A 16284-nucleotide genomic window follows, 5' to 3' on the forward strand; every position below is an offset into this window, starting at 1 on the left:
CAGTTTACTTAACAACTGACAGCCAATCACTGGTAGCAGTATAGTACTTCATGTTGACGAAACTGCTATGTTAGAAGTAATGCCTCACTATCTGCCATTACAAATGGAGCCACATCTTGTCAAACCAAGTAACAGAGAAGAGTAACTCCTAAAATTGGAGATTTAATCAATCTGGTTCTCTGCTTGGATCAGTCCATCAGCATGACATTAAGCACCAGCAGGGTGGGTGTTCTATGAATGCCTTATGAAGGAAGTTCTGGGCTTTCTTCTTAATGGAGAAAATAAAATATTGGCTTCATTTTTGTAGATCAAAACAGGGTACAGGAAACATCAATAGGATACTGATTTGATATCAACCACAAGTTAATTCATCCCTCCCCCATTACCACAAAAAAACCAAAAAAAATTCTCCAAATCCCTTGGGTTTATTAGGGCTTAAAAGTGTGTAATTAGAAGACTTGAGCAAAACAAAACCAAACCCTGGTTCATTGAAATAGTCAGCTGTTCCTTCAGAACCTTCTCTGAAAAAAGTCAGAGACACTATTTTCATTCTGTTCTTGTTAGATCCTAGGGATGATAGCCTCCATCACAGGGTAAGAATGGGACTTGAGTAGTCTTCCTGGTTGTCTTCTGTTTTTAGGAAACCAGGAGGAAAGGGGATTAAGACAAATATATTTGCCCATACACCGTATGTCCAGAACAGATGCTTGTGTTTCTATGGTAACTGTAACACAGGCAAATTTTAACAAGATTTAAAACATTTTTGTGCAAGTTATCAGGAAAGACTCAGCTTCTTGATTATGTGTTCAGAAGTTTCCATTAGCTCTTAAATCTTGAGATTTCAATCTCTGAGAACAATCTTCTACTGTGCACAACAGAATGAGTACAAACACAAATTGTTTTAGAAATTATTTAATATACAAATGCATACACTGCTTCTTAAAACAATCATGGTGCAAAATCTTATCAAATCTCAGTTGACTGCATTGATGTAAATAATCATTTTAGGTTCATTTACACTAGGAAGTTAATTTCTCCAGTAATGCTTCTATTCCTTTTACATTTTTATTTTGCTTCAGCTTTGGGATGAGCTTTTTCAGTCCTTTTTTGACTGTGCTTGCCACATTTTCATCACTGCTCCGGAGAAGGCTGCAAGACACAGGAAAAAAATGAAGGATATCAAAGGTCAGCATGGAGGTCACAGAAAAATAAGCTGTCCATGTAGGAGAATATAATGCAAGCCAGATGCTATCACCTCATATTACAGAAAAGACGTAAAACATTCCAGAAAATATGAAACACCAAGTCAGAACACAGCCAACACAGGATAAATCAGTCTGCAAGGAACAGCTGATCCCAACTCAAAGCATGTTCAAATACTGGGTCAGACCAGGTTGTTCAGGGGTTCACCCAATCTGGGCTTCAAACCTGCCAGGCTAGAGACAGCCCAAACTGCCTGCACCCCAGTCCCACTGCTGCACCGTCCTCATGGGGTAAAGGTTTCTCCTTATCTCCCACCTGAGCCTCTTGTGTTCCAGGTTGTGCCACTGCCTCTTGCTCTCTACTCATGCATGCACTGCTGCGAAAGGACCAGCTCTCCTTCACCTGTCCTATTGGTGCCAGGGATGCTGTTGGGAGCCCATAAGCTGCCCCTTCTCTCAGCTGGAACGGCCTTGGTGGCACAGCTTCTCCTTCCAGGCCAAGGGACCCAAGCCATGGCTATGCCAGTCACCCTTCATTGAATTCACTCTGGTTGTTGATACCTTTCTTGTAATGGGTGTCCTAAAACTGGATGCAGTGAAGTACATCTAACATACATCAAGTACCTTCACTACTGCACTTTCATGCTACATTTAGTGAAGGACTATGGAGCCTTACAAGTTCTTTTCTCTTTTAGATACTACTTTTGGAAAACAAATCAGATTTCCCAGATAAATTCTCTTCCTCAGACACTTAAGCAGTCTTCCTGGTTGGGTTTTTTTTTTCATAAGCTGTAAAATACTATCAGCTTAGTAGTGACTATCCTTCTTTCAGTGAAATGTTCTTGGGATTGAAACACAAGATCTGCAGAGTTAATAGCACACCTAATTGGCTACTTCAAAATGATGAGTGAACACTGCCTAGAAAAGTGTCTTCTACAGCCAGTGTGTGCAAACAGACGAGAATTACAAGTTTGACATACAAATAAACTAAGACTGGAAACAAATTATAACACCCATGTGCTGGTATGAAGTTGGCTGCATGATACTACAAGTTCCTACAATCCCTAGGATTCTTCCAAGTGGCTCCCAAATTTGCATCCACCTAAAAGCTTGTTTCTTATCTACTTTTTAAACAAGGATTAGACAAGGCAAACTGAACTGAGTAAGACATAAAGGAATTAACGCAGCTGAAAATGAGACTTAAATTTTGTCTCCTTTAGGACGCCAAATCCTGTGCTGGATGGTGACACTATAGTCAGAAAAGCACTGGATGACCACCTGACACCACCACTGCTTTCAGCAACTTAATTCCCAGATTTCTATGACTACGACTATCAATTTTTAGTACCAAATTGTGTTACACTTTTAGCCGTAATGGTATTATTTAATCAAGAGGCCTTCTTTAAAACTGAATTCAATACAGCTGAGGGTGGCATTTTCTCATCTCTTCCATGAGTCATATACCCCTGATAAAAGCAAGAAAGTCAAGAATCCGGACAAAGTATGTGCTGAATACATTGTTAATTAACATGGAGAGGTATATAGGTTTCACTCACCACAAGAGACATGGAGCACACAAAGTAGCAAGCCACTCAGGACAGCATTTTACTTATCTCTAAAAAGGCATGTCAACTTCTGACAGCTATACATGTAAAGCTGCTTTCAAACTCGTAGTAAATACAGGTATGTTGAGACACTGTTCTTAATACAGAACATCTGCATGCTTGATAACACATCCAAAAGACCAACATAGTGACATAGTGGGGTATTTTAAATTACTATTCTGCAAGTTCTTACAAGGTCTAGAAAGCCAGCACCTATGTATTTTGTGGATAAAAAACATAACTCCCACAGATTACAGAAACAAAGGAAGTCAGTAACACATTCGGTGAAGTATGTTCTTATCCATTTTCTACCCTGATGCTACACATTATTTACAAATTAAAAAATATACAGGAAAAGTCATATATAGGAATTTAAACAGACAAGCATCTATGACATCCAAGTACTTACAACACTTAATATGCTAGTCTGGGCTGTGAGCTTGCAGAGGGTCCTCTCAGGACCTCTGGGCTCCTCAAGATAGTACTAAGTCAGAACCAGGTGCCAGATATTTTTATAAAAATCAAAAGCAAGTAGGGCAAGGAAAGGAGAAGGTCCAGAGGATACCAGGTTACTGAGAAGCCAAGCATATGCAGCGACTGCTTATAACTGACAAATAAGCTTAAAGGACTAGATAGCCAAAAATCTTTGAATGGACTCACTAAGTAATTCTGAGTTTCAGATCTGCACATATGTGACAGATGGCTTTCGAAAGCCAACAACAAAACAAAAATCAATCATGGCTTTAGGAGGAACTAGCATTGTCTGAAAATTACCTCTGTCTGAGGATTTGTGATTCTTTATGACAAAAGAAGTATCTGGGTTTTTTAAATGAAAAGGTTTTTAAAAACTCAACAACTATTTTATGTAAAAAAACCCCTACTGTTACCTTATACCAGACTAAATAAATCATTGCTGTATGATTTAGGCAATCTCTTGACTTCAGTGCATGCAGTTAAACTACAATGTGATTAATTACTGTGTGATGGTGAGGTAAGCAGGTGTCACCTGAACTGGAGCAAAAGGGATGGTTATGTTTGTGTGTTCTCAGCTGCCTAAACAAAAGGACATCATGCCTAAAAAGTCATCAAGAGAAGTTCAGTTTACAAAGGATTTAGATTTAAGTGAAATAAACCAAAAACCTACCAACAAAATTCCATTAAACAAACGCTCCTACAATATACTTTTTTCTCTCTTTCCTGTTAGGTAAGTTTCAGTATGGGTGAAAATACTGCCAGTCTGGGAGATAAGATCCCCCACTTGGTAACAAAGGACACTTGTCAAGGCCCCACCTGTAGTGGCATGAGTAACAGCAGAGAAGGAGAAAGACTGCCATTCCTCACAGACTTTTCCACAAAATTCACCACTACTGTGCTAGTTTCTTTAACGAGCAATTACTAGTTGCCTGTTTTATCTCTAAGTCTTCAACATCTATTAAAAGACTATTGTCACAGTGATTGCTGAACAGTTATTAGTGTTAAATATGGTAAAAAAATCTAATAATTTACTTTACAACTTTATTTGGACAATCTCAACAGCTTAGTACAAACACTAGCAACATCCCATGTTAAATTAATCTATTCAGCCTTGACTTAAAGGAAGAACGTCCAAGCATTAATACAGAGTCACTGAATAAGCCTTTCTAACAAAACTTCACTGAATACCTGTGCACAGGATCAGATAACTTAAAGGCATTAGGTGCATTTGCTGAATTCTGAAGGCCTGTTATAAGAGGCAAAGAAAGAGCATTACCATTTTGGCAGCTGAACAATCTTAACAGTCAGATACATATGACTAGTAAGAGGTTGTATGAACTGGTTTCGTATCTGGATTGCAACTACTCTTCTACTACCAGTTCTTCACACTAGTGATCTGACTGATAATGACTAAATAAAAATTAGAATTAAACTCAGATTAACTAACAGAAGTGAAAATGGCTTTTGATTCACCTTGCAAAAGAGCATGAACATCAAAGTAGCCCTACTCTAAACTGATAAAGATCAGTAATGGGAAGCAAACAGCAAGGAATCTAAAGTAACTTTAGGAGAGGGAAAAGTGGAGCAGAAAAGAGATCAAGGGATTTCATTTTCAAAATCATGTTGTCTGTTTGAATTGTTTCCTGATTTTGATTCAGTGAAAGTCTTTACGAGGTGCCAGAAGGGCAAGGCTGACACACAAGTTCCACAACACAGACCACGCACTTCAGGTTATAGGACAAAACCTTGGGTTTCTATGACCTGATACTGACAGGTAGCTACAAAGAGGAAGCAGAGATGATTAGCACTGCAGTTCACATTTGATAAAACAAAATGTTAACGTTAATCTGATCCCAGTGGGGTGTTTTTGATCTCACTAGGTGCATGGTTCACTGCTTCAAATTTGTGAGCCAGTTAGCTCATCATAGGCCTTTGCATAATCTATTATGTATGGTCTCTTCCAAACACTTCCCTACTTCAGTATGAGAACGTTTTAGCCTTTGCAATTAAGGCATCAACACAAAGCAATAATTCATCAAAACAAACAAAACAATTTCTGGATTTTTGTACGCTGCCACCAGTATCAGGTATTTTAAAGTTAATTATTTTAATGTAGTTATTTGTGGACTGCTCTTCTGAGAGTTTTGTGCTTGTAAAACAAGACATGGTAGGCACAATTTAAAAAATAATTTTGTTCAAAACCTTCAGATTTTCTGATACTGAGCTGTTTCTTAGTACTACAAAAGACGGAGCTCAAGGAATAACCCATGGAAACTCTGGTTTGAATTTTTCTAATCCCTGTTTCATTCAAGACTTGCTAGCTGCATTCAAGATAGCACACGCTGAATGTCATTTTGTTGGTAGAAATTTCAACTGATGTTCTCTCAGCTGTTCAAGAAATTAACAATGTAATCTAACCAGAATTAGCCATGTGCCTTACTTACCAACAAAGAATAATGGCCCCTCGATTTACTTCTGCCCAGGTCTTCAGATTCTCAATACCAACACGTTCCACCAGTGTTCTTCCAAAGCAAACTGTAAAGTATGGGAAAGAAACAGGGGAAGAAAAAAATGAGACAATATCTTTCTACAAAGAAGCCCGTTCAAAGTTTTCTGCAGTCACATTTAATCAAATTGTATTTAGTCCCCCAAGTATTCACAAAGTTCTGCTCCCTCAAAGTAATTGACTGTTCAATGCAATGCAGACCTTTATAGATATAAGACTACTTCCAAGTACTGCATGGGATTTGTTAGACAACAGCAGCACTATGTGACAGTTTACTATTATAAAGTATTCAAACTTGTTTGTTTTTTAAAAAGGGTGTAAAAGGCTATTAATATCTTAGAGAAGGCATACAGTCCAAAGACAGAACTTGGCAGGAATCACAGAATCATTCTGAATGAAAAGATCATTGTATACTAAATACACACACACACCTCTGTTGAAAAATGCTACATTTTTAAGCATCTGACTCTACAACTAAAGGAAAAGAATTTGAACATAGGTTACTTAAAATTTCAGAGCTAATCCTTCATTGATGCAAAAACTCTGTCTTTTTCAGCTGCACTGATGCTCCAGGGATCTATTTCTTCAGTGGCTTTGAAAGCCTAAGTTGACTTCAGATTCATTACACTGATGACATGCAAAACAAGGAACCTAGGCTGACTTCAAGGCCCCAGATGAATTTAAAGAACTGAACTTCACGGAAACAGTTCTTACAAATTGGCATGCTGAGCAAATTTACCAGTAAACAATGAAAAAAACCCCACCCAACCCCAACAAACTCCAGCCTCCAAACACTGAAGCTATTTTTCACTGTCATTTTAGATTCTAATTCCACCTGAAGACAGGTCAGATTTTATAATACTTGTTACCCATGTGATAACAATTTGCTTGGGGTTTAATGCCAATTTAATAAACTCAGAGCACCAATTCTGAATGGTACTTTTTGGAGGAAACCAAAGGGAACAGCATGTGATTAAACTGGAAATTGTACAATTTTAACAGAAATAAATCCAGATTACTATCATCATTTCATATAAGCAAGTATCTGAAAGACACTCACAAAACTTTTCTTTTGCACATTTTTAATCATCTACTTGAGAAGCAGGAAAACAGACTACTTTCAGAAATAGCTAATAAAGCACAACTAACATTTTTAAAGGAAACACTGGATATCTGAATGTTGCAAGAGGAAAAGAAATAAAATGTTTAACAAGATCTGATAATTCTACATAGAAAAAAAACACAGAAGAAGTTCCCTCAGATTACACTTTGCCAACCACACACATTCATTTTTTGAGCTCTTTGTATGAGAAAAATAATCACTATTAGGATAGAGTGATACACACAAAAGATTTTACAGTTATGTAATAACATAAGTTTAAAAGCTAAAATAAGATGAGAACATCTGTGTCCAATATCTGCCTTATGGAACATAAACTAGCAAAGATGTCCTATTTTAGTGCACAAATTATTTTAGTAACAGTTACAAAGCATTAACCCAACAGCACTAATGAACAAAGTAAAGATTACAGCCTGGCTTACGAGCACTAATGAAACAGGGGTTCCTGTAAGAAAGACTTCACTGTTTCTATTATTATCCTTAAACAACTGTGTAATTTAGCAAAGCTATCAAGACATTTTAAGCACAGAAATGAAGTCCGTCCCAAATACACACTAAAGCCCTGAAAAAAACCCAACCACTGCTTGCATTGCAAAAAAAGCAAACATATCCTTGGCATTCTGTTTGTATAGCAGCTTACAACAGCAAAAAGATAGAAACAATTATGTTAAATTTTCCATATACTAGTATACCCAAAGAAATAAATGCAACAATTTTATTTGAGGTCAGATAGCCAATTACTCTGAAGTCAATCTGATCAAATAAAGCTGTATTTCCAACATACCTTCTTTTCCACTCTCCCTCATTTTTTCATCTTGCTCTATTAACCATTTCAAAACTAGATGGCCTGCTGGATGTTCTGCAATGTGAAGCTTTAAGGGGAATAGACAAATCAAAACAAAATTATTTAGTGGTGTTGTTTCAAAATGCAGTTACACATCTGGCCATTAATATTTCTGCTTGATTTATTCACTCTGCCATCACACTGATTCACAACCAAAGCAAATATGAACAAGTTTGATGCACGTTTCTTGCTACTCATTCAAATTGACCAGTTTAACTTTTACTATATTCCCTGTAACATTTAACTTTCAGTAATATAAACAATATCAACCAACACTTCGTCCACCCTTCCAAGGATTTTATTCATAATAAGCAGAATCTCCTGGTCTAACTTCCTCTGCCAGAACTTCCAGACCTTCCACATTTCCACACTTGAAAATTCACTACAGTATGGTTCACAAAAAGCCACAGAAAACACATGTAGTTCACATAAAATTTCATAAAACATGTATCAAAGAAGAGGAAAGACAGAGCTAAAACACAACTATGGAAATCTGGAGGATATCTATTTTAAATATAGCGTACATTGTATTTTTTTGTTTTCTAATCTACGGACGCATATCTGATGAGCTTAACAAAGTAGGGGAGGGGTGCTCTTTGGAGAGGTCATATTGTGAAGACAAACAGCTCTTATCTAAGATCTTTCCTTGCATGGAGATATGCACACCTGAAAGGTAAGAGATCCCGTCCCTCTTCGTGTAAACAGTCAAATGACCTATAAAACTTTGCTAAGTGCTTGACTGCACAGTGATAACATCAAAAGAGAGACTGTGTAACATGCTTGTCAGCTACCTTCCCACTAAGTGTTCAAAGCAGTTCTGAAGATTGAAGATCATGAAGCATCTTGCCCTACAACTCATACAAAATGCTGGCTCAAGCCACCATCACTCCAGATGCACTAATAATAAACTATGAAATCAACAAATCAAAAAATGGGATCACATCTAATGTGTAAGTGCTATCAGGGCAGTATACTGATGTCTTACACAAAGGAAAACAAGACCAAACTTCATTTTAGTAATACAGAAGATCTGCAAGATCTCAGCACCTTGTCTTCTGTACATTACCTGTCCATCACGGCCCCCTGGAACCAGCTCTTCTGCTGCTAAATTAGCAATTGCATCTAGTGCAGGCTGGATGTCACCAAGAGCTGTTCTTAAAATATCAGCAACCAAGACAAAGGTAGCTTTGTCTATCACTACTTCTTGGGTATGTTCTTGCAAATATTCTAGCAAAGGTGAGGAAATGGCTTCCAGGAGTTCATGGCGACGGAGTTCAGTATTCTTCTTACTGATGAAAGAGACAGCACATTACTCAGATTTGCACCATATGCACATCAAGTAACAAGAAATTTCAGAACATCTGTGCTATTTGAGACATAGAAATTACTGCTAGATTAAAATACAGGCATTATTGTTCCCTCTGTTCCATGTACAATTAAACGCATGTTGGACACAGAATTTACAAACACATGGAGTGAGAAAGTGTTTAAAGCTGACTGCCTCAAAAGCTCATAGAGTTTTTTCTTGTTAGTGACATTTATCATTTCTTTTCACTTTGCTATCTCAGCTATGGAGATGTACTTTTTACACAGCTTACTAGTCATCTATAATTACTCCTTCTTCAAAAGCTGATAAGCATCAATGTCAATACCAGAGCCTGAAATCAAATTAACAATTTCCATTTTTATTGCTAGATTTTAAGACATACTTGTATGCTACCCAACGCATCAGTAATGCACGTTTCAAATTTTCTTCTACACTAGATTTGATACATGAGCTTACACAGTATATATCACAACATTTGCCCTTTACCAAACAGGCAAAATGCTGATCTCCAGTACACTGCTGGTTACCAATCCTTGTATATGAAATTTAACAAAAAAACCCAAGAAAAAAATAAGGACAGATTAACATATCTAATAATGCTTATGTATTATTTATATATATTTATTACATTACTTAGATTTATTATGAAGAAAAGTTGAAATTAAATCATGACAGAAAGTTGCATTAATTCTTCTGGACTCTAAGAAAAACAATTTAACTTTTATATTTGAGTTACCTATAGGCATTTCCATCTCCCTGCTGCAGAAGTGTGATGATTTCTGGAACGAAATGTGCAGGATCTCTAGGATTTAGCAAGTACAACAACACCTTCTTTCCGTATTTGTTGTTTATTATATCAGGCAAAGAAGCCTTTATTTCCTGTGAGAGTAAACGGACCGCAACAAAACATTAATGAAATAACAGCTCTTGGTCACTGTCAGTATCAGAAGTGTGAAAAAGTACCAGGAGAAACTCCAAATGACAGAGACATGCTATCTCATGTTGGTAATGTCTCCATTTTTTTGGAGTCCTCATAAAAGAGGGATTTTGTACTAAAATCTGCCTGAATCCTTACACATGCCAAGTGCTCAACGTACAGTTCCAATCACATACTAAAGTTCAAAGCCCCACACACATACTTTGGTCCAGGATTAAGATTCCATGGACCTGAGAGATGATGAGAAGAAAAGGCCTTCCTCAAGAGGATTTAAAGAGCTTAAAACCTTCCTTTACCTTCAAATTCCCAGTCATACTGCCAACACACATAAACGATGAATTTTGCAATACTACCAAAAAAACCAAAAAAACAACAACCCCGAACCAACAAAAGCAGCCCCCAAAAAAATAAAAATACAAAAACCCCCTTGCTTTTTCTCCCCCTCCAGTCTTACTAGTTTTTTTACCTTCCTAAAGCTAATGGTTTAGGAAGGTAAAAAACCATGTAGGAATGGTTTATGGACAGAATGAAAATCTCTATAAGGTATTTTAGAAGTCTAACTGCTCTTCGAGATAATTTTAAAGATTGGTTTCCTCTACAGAATGTGCTTCACTGCTTGGTTTTAAGATGCCCCCACCTCTCATCTGCTACTAGTGATCATTCACTACCTGAAGAGCTGGTTTTGACCCTAAGATTTTCTTTTTCCTTTTCCTGCCATCCTTTCCTCATTCTCAACCTCACATAAACCCTGATGGGCCAACAGTGTATGTGTGAAGGCCACTTCTTGTCATCCTTTTTCTGTCCAGATTGATGTGGTAGGATGACTTAACAGTAAACAGCCCATTATCTTTGATGATGGATTAATTCTTGACCTCAGATGATTCTGTAATTAAGAGGCATCTTGGAAGCTCAGCTAAAGACATAGTATCTGAACTAATGAACCTCCAGAAAGTAGAGTGCTTGTTACACAGTACAGGAACAACTCAAATATCTCATACTAAGCCCAGATACATCAGAACTTATTTCCTTAGACCTTTCCCAGAAATTGTCACATTCCAGACCAGGCTCTGGGAATCAAACCCAGCTGCAATCACAGCTGAAATACTTGAGGAACAAAAGCCACCTCCACATGAAGATGCTTTCATCTCTCCAGACCCATTAGAGAGGCCCAGCCTACAGGCCAAATCTTCATGCTAGGCTACAAAATCCCAACTGCCCCCCATACAAAGCTGCTCAAGGAAGATTTGTTTCTATTTTTCAAAACAAGAAAGAAACTCATCAGAGCCACTTTCTCCTCATATTCTTTCTCCACATGGAGAACACTTGCCTCACTTTACCTCTCTGCCACTTCCATTAAACCAGTCAGTGCTTACAGCTATAGCATGAGTACTACTGCAAGCAGATTACAATATGTACATCAATGTTTTTTCTGCTTACAGGATGCAAATATTTTTGCCAGTAAAATCAATAAGGTAACATCACCATTCTGAAGTTTTCCACCAACTTAATCTCTTGAAATACTAGTAAAGCTCAAGTTTCTATGATAAAAGACATCGACTTTAAAGAGACTCTAGTCACCCATTTTCCAGAACGAACATGTACTAAAAGGAAAAATTTCAGCAAGCAATGAACCTAGTTTAAAAACTAATTCAAATAAATAGTTAAAACATATGAAAGTGCTACGGTCTGCTATGAAAAGAGAAAACTAACCATGATACATAAATATAAGGAAACAGAAAAGATGAGAAGTATTCAAATAGTCTAAAAAAAGCAGATGGATTCCTGCTTTCATCCTCCTATAGACTGACAAACACACTGACACTATTTAATATACTATTTTAGGAAAAATTCAATTACTTACTGATATAATTAACTGCTTCACAAGTTTAGTGTCATCAATGCAATCAAATGCTGCCAGCAAGACCAGATGAGAAAATTCACCCTGCAAAGATGAGACATCAGAAACTGCATGCAATCAAGTTTTATGAATATAGTAATTTACTTAGAATCAGTATTTCTGAGAGTTTATCTCAAACGTAACACAACATGAAGCACAAGCAAATTCTGACTACTGTCATAAAATGAGTGAAGTCCAACATTTAGGTTTTCTCTAAAACCAAGGCTTGTTAAGAGAAATATGTTGTTAAAACAAAAACAAAAGTAGATCTTCTATTTCAAGTGAATATACTGCTTTATCATATTCAAGCTATTAACCTAATCATACTGTAACATTACATACAGACTTTATTTCTGTCATAGATTTGCTTAAAACTGAACTAAGTCACAAACAATGTTTTTGGAGATCATATCTCTGCAATGAGCCATACGGTCTCTACTGCCTTGCTGGAAATGAAGTCTCCAGCACACTCAAAAGGGCACAACCGAATTCACTTGTATGCCAGTGAGGCTCTATGTCAAAGTGAAGCCAGATCTTCTGTGCTCCAGTGTTGTGCCAGCTGTTATTTACCCACTGTCTCATACTTCCATATAATATATAAAATGGAACAACTCATTTATTCCAGTACTAGAAAGTTATGGAAACATTACCTAGACTAGTGGCCCTCAAAGCAGGCTGCACAAGACAATCCATTGAGGTGCAGAAAGCAAATATTCTTGGCACCATTAATAAACAAATAAAAATAGCCTCTGGTTACTTTTATCTCATAGTTTCAAATTTTCTATTCCTGTGTATGTTTTATAACATGTACTATTACAGTAGTAAAGGTATGTAATTTATACATAGCTATATATATTGGGGATGCATGCCCAGGATGTGATTAAAAACGCTTGAAGGCCACTGACTGAGACCACAATAACTATTAGCAAATAAAAAACCACAGCAAGCAGGAAGGGAAGTTTAAAAAGCTGTTCTTTACAGCTGCAGGTTTGCCCAAATCCATGAAATCTGGCTGCAACTGTTACGCTGCTGGTGCTGCAGTCTCCAAATACATATGTTATTCATTAAAAAATAAAACAGACTTCATCCACTGTATGCTACTCCAGCATTAATTTATTTTGAAGCCTCCTGACTTGAAAAAAAAATTGGGAATCTTCTAAGAAATATACATGTTCAAAGAGCCTTTCCAGTGACATCTCCAACACATCTTGATTCTTCTTCCTCTTCTTTATATATGCTGTTTTACTCCCAACCAAGGAGAAATAACCAACGAGCCATACGAAGATGAAATATAAAGTTGGGACCAACAACAGAAAAAGTAGGAAGAAAACCTAGGAATAATAATGAACTCAGCCACTTCAATGAAGCATAGTACTACCTGTAGTGCCCACAACAAAGCTTCTTGGCGTGTCTCTACATATTCTGTACAGCTCGATTATTTTACATTATCTAATACATCACCACTATTTTAAGACTAGTTTTATTAAGATCTCAACGTTGTTCCCAGTACTAAAGAATATTCAAACTAGCCTCTATCAAATCACTTGTTTGACTATGAAATAAATGGTTAATGAACACTCACCGTTGCTATTTTTTCAATATACGTCTTCATAGTTTTCACAATGACTTTTCTGTCCTATCCAAAAGGAAAGAGGAAACTCAAATGAGCCCAGAATACCAGTGATTCTGAGTAACTAAACTGCTATTTACACCTTTTAAAAACATAACCTTCAATTTGCTTTCTAAAGCAAAGGCTATCTACCAAAGACTAACACTTATTCTATTAGTCTACACCTAGAACCAGTGTGAAAAGTTAAACCCAAATTGTGACTTGATTCCAGAGAGATTTGCAAGTCCAGAGATTATTTGCAAGTCCAGACCACCAACTGGAGATGTCAAAAAACTTGGAAAGTAACCCAACAAACCCAAAACCACCACGTATGTTCACTCATATTTTGTTCATTAATTAAAGGAGAACGCATTTCATCTCTTCATTTGGAAAGAAACACATTAAACAGGACTCTAGCTTGTCTTAAACCCCTATTACTAACAAGAATATTTTGTCAGAAAGTTCTCTTCCTGTACTTCTGGCTCTTGGAATCACTGCTCAGTGTTCTTTAGATCCATTATTATGCCTAGATCCTAGGAACTTAATTTTTTTTCTGCATTCTTTAACAAGTAGACTATTTTAATAACTCATCTTTTTTATTTTTTAATACAGAAAAACATAGGAGGCATTACAATATTTCCAAGAGGTGATGACATACATTACACCTGAAGTATTTCTGGATACTGTATCAGCAGATGAAACTAAAGTTCTTTACTGTCCTCTCCCTACTGCCAATTTCACTTGTATTATGAAATCTATGGGACAAATGAAATGCCAATAACCTTACAATGGAAAAGTGACTCTATGCATTACTGCCAAAACCTCTGCTAAAAATAAAAGGAGATCCTTCCACTATAAAAGTTCTAATGAAAGCATTTGATTCACAAAAAAACACTGCTCAAGTTTGCTAGTAGATAAAAAGGGATCAGTTTTAAACCTTACTCTGAAATTGTTAATTGCATGAAAATCTGCACAAGCAAAAGGACCCACGTGGGCAGTCAGAGAGGACTAATTAGAGGGAAACCAAACAGTACCTTGGGAGTGCCATGCCATAAACAGTGCATTGCTACTCGGGCTCCATCATGAGTGTGTGCCAGGTAGATGACAGCCTCTCTAATAGCTTCTATCATTTCCTGGGGAAAAAAAAAGGTGATAAAGCAAAAAGATTAAAGGCTTGAGGATCTCAAGGCAGGTGGGCAAGGGCCTGAAATTTTTTTTTTTTGTCTGCCCACACTACATTGCATCACTGGCTCTACAGAACAACTCTCCTTTCCTTGACCTATGAAAAACTGCCTCAAGAGGAGTCCAACAGACTGTAAATGACACAAGCTTTCTGTCTTTAAAACTACACTGTTCATCATAAACATGCCATGAAATCACAACTGTATTGAAGCTTGTCAGCTGTCCTATTACAAAAAATTCAAGAAAAGGTGCTCAGAACTGAGACAGAACTTAGAGACAAAGAAGAAATCTTTGCAGGTGATGCATATTCATACACACAGAGTACTAGTCAGAAAGAAGAACTAAAAAGTCATTTAAGCACCACGTTATGTTATAAATCAGGTATTACAAGAATTAGCCAAAAGTTGTGTCTTCATATCAAAGGAAAGAGATTTTCGGAAGCTGTCTGACAAATAATACCATCGGCCAAAGGAAAAAAAGCAAACCAAATCAAACAACCCCCTCTCAGGTTACTAGATACTACTTCTGCCACTATCCATTAGACTTGCTTGAAGTACAGCTCCACCTATCCCTGTTTCTATCCCTAGTTCTTCTTGCTCTCTAGCCAAAGGCTCCAAGCCTTTTACCAATTACTTGCAAACTGCTCCGTCAAAACACAATTGGTGTCACTAGGTGTAAGCACAGGGCAGGAATAGATCTGCCAAAGGGGTTTCCAAATCTCAAAGAGCATGTCCATATACTACCACATTTGCACAGAAAGCCAAGCAAGGAGATACGCCATTATTCCCCTGATTCACACAAGTCCGGAAATCCAAAAGCATTCTCAGACATAGCATTACATGAAACCATGCACAGGAATGTTCTGGACTCTGAAGAGTTGGACTCAGAACAGTCCACTTCCCTACTCTTAGCTCTGGGTTTATTAACTAATAAAGAAGTATTCAGGAGTCTGGTCTAGCAGAAAGAGGGAAGAGTCAGCAAGTTTAGAAGGCTCTGCCTGATTTGAAGTGAGATGGTTCTGAGCTGCAGAACCAGGGTGAGGCTGATGGACACACCTGGAAGACAGGTGAAGTCAAACAGGATACCAGCTTAAACCATGTCACATCACACAGATGGATTTATGCCTAAATCAAGACGTAACCTTAAACCTGCAATTTAATACATACATAGCAGACAAAGTTTTGGTTGCTGATAGAAGGGTGAATCTCACTGTATTTTTGGATCATCACTGCAAGTCATTAAGAAACTACACACCGGAAAGCTAAACTACTGCAAGCAATGGTCCTCACTGTAATTACTCCCCAGCTACTAAGAAGGATAATTTACAGGAAGAGAGCAAACATCTAAGTCATCTCATTTTTTTAAAAAAAATTCAAGTATCGCATACATTATTGTGAAAGTTCACTATGACTATAAATCTCCATACAACACTACTCTCCAGTCATCTATCTAGAATCACCAGATGTATAGAACTCTTATCAAAGAAAGATGTGTATTTTTGTCTAGTCAACTTACAACATTTTCATAAGAAGATAAAAACCATTCCACTGAAAGGCAAAAGAAGACAAAAAGCAAAATGAAG

The 16284-nt window shown here is 37.1% G+C and overlaps 1 protein-coding gene across 1 annotated transcript in view; it reads right to left on the bottom strand.

The window, feature by feature from the left end:
- Positions 1-896: 896 nt before the first annotated feature.
- Positions 897-16284, bottom strand: part of PUM3 (pumilio RNA binding family member 3) — a 24325-nt gene continuing 8937 nt past the window's right edge. The window contains exons 9-17 of the mRNA XM_017732788.1: positions 16243-16284; positions 14555-14653; positions 13494-13547; positions 11876-11956; positions 9814-9956; positions 8817-9039; positions 7691-7778; positions 5725-5815; positions 897-1149 (exon numbers count right to left, since the gene is read on the bottom strand). The exon at positions 16243-16284 is cut by the window's right edge and continues 64 nt beyond it. Of these exons, the coding sequence (XP_017588277.1) occupies positions 1020-1149; positions 5725-5815; positions 7691-7778; positions 8817-9039; positions 9814-9956; positions 11876-11956; positions 13494-13547; positions 14555-14653; positions 16243-16284 (951 nt within the window). The 3' untranslated portion in view covers positions 897-1019. The remainder of the gene's footprint in view (positions 1150-5724; positions 5816-7690; positions 7779-8816; positions 9040-9813; positions 9957-11875; positions 11957-13493; positions 13548-14554; positions 14654-16242) is intronic.

Source organism: Corvus brachyrhynchos, unplaced genomic scaffold, assembly GCF_000691975.1.
Source record: "Corvus brachyrhynchos isolate BGI_N302 unplaced genomic scaffold, ASM69197v1 scaffold194, whole genome shotgun sequence".
In the NCBI taxonomy this organism is placed as follows: Eukaryota; Metazoa; Chordata; class Aves; order Passeriformes; family Corvidae; genus Corvus; species Corvus brachyrhynchos.